The 4,150-nt window shown below is 42.2% G+C and overlaps 1 protein-coding gene across 1 annotated transcript; it reads left to right on the top strand.

Moving 5' to 3' along the window:
- The first annotated feature begins 605 nt into the window (after nucleotides 1–605).
- LOC147619247 (putative histone H2A variant 3) lies at nucleotides 606–2,264 on the top strand. Its single transcript, XM_086772907.1, has 3 exons — nucleotides 606–744; nucleotides 865–1,008; nucleotides 1,614–2,264. The coding sequence occupies exons 2-3, from the start codon at nucleotides 871–873 to the stop codon at nucleotides 1,911–1,913; spliced, it is 438 nt and encodes a 145-aa protein (XP_086629033.1). The 5' UTR covers nucleotides 606–744; nucleotides 865–870; the 3' UTR covers nucleotides 1,914–2,264.
- Nucleotides 2,265–4,150: the final 1,886 nt, after the last annotated feature.

The following is a 4,150-nucleotide window of genomic DNA, read 5'->3' on the forward strand; positions in this document are numbered from 1 at the left end:
CCATGCTGGGATGCTCAAATAGTGAAGTAAGCATGGTTACTTGTGTGATGAAGGTGTGAGATCTTTGAAATAGGACTTGAAGATTGCTAAGTGGAAGATGCATGTGATATGGACCACAAGTTCTAGTTCATTTGGTTCCGTTTGAAGTTATCCCCAATTAGGTAATAATGTAATCTTAGTTATATATATAATACAAGGTTTGTATCAATAATCTTATGTTATATTATACTACAATTATGAGTGACTATCAAGATAATATGATTAGTGATATTGGTTTAAATGTGATATATCATTGCAATTTCATGCACACATTCCTCCCTTACCTCGTGTCTCTCTTGCAAGGGGATTACGCAGGCGCTGGTGAATAAGTCACTGATTAATATCAATATCGTGAGTGAACAAGTCACTGATTAATATCAATATGAAAACCTTGGAATTGAGGTGGTCTTTTTTTTGGGGGCGGGGGGGGGACACTATGAGTTCTTTGTGGAGTGACGGGAGGGGTAGGCAAGAATCGAACTCGCAGCAGCCGTGGCGCCTTGTTAACCATCTAGATATTGATAAAGTGCAAAAATTATTGTATACGGTAAATACACACTTATGCATGATAAAGACGCGAGACACAATTTTGAGCGCATTATTTTATCTCTCTCACACGCGCACACACGAGGAGGAGTTCTAGTTCATTCGGTTCCGTGCGAGCGATTGATCCAACTAAGCACGATCGAATAATCTTCACATCAGGTCTGGTTTTCCCGCATGTGCGGCGGCTCATGTCGTTGCTCTCTCTCTCAGATCTCCCAATTTTCTTTTAAATTTCCGGGTTTTTAACTTGCTATTTTCTTCTTATTACCTGGTGTTTAGAGAGAGATGGTGGTCACCGGCGGAAAGGGCGCAAAGGGCCTCGTCATGGGGGGATCCAAGAAACCCTCCTCCTCCTCCACTGCTACTGACAAAACCAGCGATAAGAAGAAGGCCACCTCACGCTCCACACGTGCGGGGCTCCAGGTAAACAACTCTCTCTCTCTCTCTCTCTCTCTCTCTCTCTCTCTATGCAAAGCCTTCTGTTTCCTATGCATACCATCCATACATGCATCATGTGGCATGTGATCAATCCATATGCTCAGCTCACCTCATCCTCTTTCATGGCTTAAGGTTTGCCATCATCCTTCCATTTGAAAAAATGACCGTTGCTTTGTTTGAACATAGATCACCTGCATTGTTTGCCGCTCGCACGTGCGCCTAGTTTAGTGTCCATTAATTATACTAAATAGTTGATTAGTACATTATTGCAAATCAAACTTAGTCGGTTCCTTTCACATTTTTGACGGCTGAGAATTGGCTTTTTGTTAAAGAAAACCCTCGGTTTCCCCCCCCCCCCCTTCTTTGGGATCAAGATTTCATTTGTATGCATGATATGCTAATGCTAATATAATACACTGTTTCTAATTCATCTGTATTATGCTAATGCTAATATAATACACTGTTTCTAATTCATCTGTATTATGCATGCGTGATATATAAACACGGGCACCCGAGTTGATTAATTAGACTAATCCTGTTTTGCCCTTTTTTTTTCTTTTTAAAGGCCACGTTGTGTGGGTAATGTGCAGTTCCCAGTGGGGCGTCTGCACCGTCTGCTGAAATCCCTGGCTTCAAGCCATGGCAGGGTGGGGGCAACAGCTGCTGTCTACACGGCTGCCATCTTGGAGTACTTGACAGCAGAGGTGCTGGAGCTGGCAGGCAATGCAAGCAAAGACCTCAAAGTGAAGAGAATCACCCCACGCCACCTCCAGCTTGCTATCAGGGGTGACGAGGAGCTGGACACCCTCATCAAGGGCACCATTGCAGGTGGCGGTGTCATCCCTCACATCCATAAGTCCCTCATCAACAAATCAAACCAGAAGGATTAGAGCTTCCTTGAGTACAGTCTAATACTGAAATGCTTGGTTTTTGAAGTTCAGGTTTACAAGCTTGGTATGATTCAAACTAAACAAATTTTAAAAGCTTGATGTTTGTATATAGTTGATGAACAAGAGGTGGTGTTACACTTATGCTAAATGCATGCATGGCTTGTATATGGGTGTGCTTGTGCAAAACAACACATATGCTCTTCATATGTGCAAGAGGTGGTATTTTACACTTGAGAGCACATGAAAGTAGTAGAGCCCTACATCTTCATGAGCTGAGAAGCCCATTTGCTCTTGTCACATGATATGTTAAATGTTCTTTACGTTTATGATGCATGATGTGTTAAATGTTCTTTAGGAAATTGATATACATTTATTATGCTATGTTGCGCTTTGGGAGAGAATATCCATCAGCAGAAGCAAAGAGAAGAAAATCCACATGTAAATGGTCCATTCTATTGCTAAGGTTCAATGCTTTGCTTTGGGGAGACGAGAGAGATTCAAGGGGTGGGGAGTGGGTGTGTCTTGTTGCTATCTTTGATCTTGTCTAGTCATTATTCCATTGTCTTCTCCATCTTTTTTTAATTTTGTTTTACTAAAGTTTGCAAAATACTTTTCCAACCTTAATTCTTCCCTCATATGACGTCCAATGGCCTCCACCTTTTCTCTTGCACCAAGGGTTTTCTTGTTGTCATCAATGTAGATGTGCCTCTAACCTAGATCAAGGCTAGTGACTTCTTTAAAGAACTATTGTGCACCAAGTGAAATCTAGTATTATCTTGTACAAGTGAGGCACCGTGTATACAGATGCCTTGATGTTGATGCCTCTTTCTTCGATGTCTGTGCATTCTTCTTGTGGATGAGCAACTCTGCGCGTGCAACATGCCCAATTCACCATGTCTTTCCCTTTGGTACTCACATTCTTCTCATTGCATGGCTTTTCTTTGCTCCTCTTGATTGATTGTCACTCGCTTATCACTCTTTGAGGGGTTGGTGTTCGTCTTGGTTGAGTAGGTTGTGCAACTTAGCTCCCCAATATTATAGTTCCTCTCTTGTCTAGGTTTAATTTGATTCACTCTCTGGGGGCTTGGTGTTCCTCTTGGTTGATTAGGTTGTGCAACTTAGCTTTTGTATGTTGTCTAGGTTTTATTTGGTTGTCACTTTTACCTTCATTTTATTAAGGTTTGCGAAATACCTTTTCAACCTTAATCCTTGCCTCATAAGATTCACCTTTTTGGGGTTTTCTTATGATTGGGTGGGAATTTACTCTCAACCAAAGCCTATAACATTTGCCTTAAAGTACAATTGTGATTGAAAAGATATCCTTCGCAAATGAAGCATCATGTTTACATCATGGTTAGTTAGTACGAAAGGTACGATACGGTACGGTACTAATTGGTACCTTAAAATTTTTTGAGGTACGGTACGATATTAGTACATTTTTTTTAAATACTTCCTAAACTTAAAAATTGTAGACAAGAAGTTACAAAATAGTAGAACCATGAACATAATGTCATCATGCCATTAGAGTACAAAATTGCTACAAAAGGATAGGCCAAAAACTCATGGCATGGGCGACTGCCAACATGCGTACATACATGATACTACATACTACAATACATCATCGATGGGCTAGAAGGAGATAGATGCCCAATGCCTAGAGAGCTATAACATATCAAAAGTCTACATCATCACCAACATCTGCATGATCATCAACATGATCACTACTAGAGTGTCCATCAAGAGAGTTCTCTGAAGAGGACTCTTCGAAGGTGGACGAGACACTCTGGGGATCATTCTCGCTAAGTAGGTTGCCATCATCATCAAACAAGGGCTCTCTAGGCAGTGGGGTATCATCATGAGGGGGCAATGGAATATCATCATGAAGGCGGGGATTGGAGCTCGAGGATCCCCGCCTCACATATGTGCGAAGGCCACCCTTTGCCGATGCTGAAGGCGGAGGCCTATGAACTCCAACTGCTCGGCCCCGTCCATGCTGACTCCTAGTGCTGCGAGTATCTGCTGCCCCCACAAGCTCACTATAGAGCTCCATGAAGATTGCCTCCTCCTCCTCATCAGGCGATATGATCGCTTGCCTAATATGGCAATGGCAAGGGCACACGCTCCTAACAAACAGCTCCCTATAGGCTGCAAAGGGCGATGAATGGCTCTCTAGAAGACTGAAATTGCTCCACGCAACAACAACAACAACAACAACCCAAAAAAAAACGTACGGTATC

This window comes from Cibotium barometz, chromosome 33 (assembly GCF_041138505.1).
Source record: "Cibotium barometz isolate CiBa-2024 chromosome 33, ASM4113850v1, whole genome shotgun sequence".
NCBI classification, from domain to species: domain Eukaryota; kingdom Viridiplantae; phylum Streptophyta; class Polypodiopsida; order Cyatheales; family Cibotiaceae; genus Cibotium; species Cibotium barometz.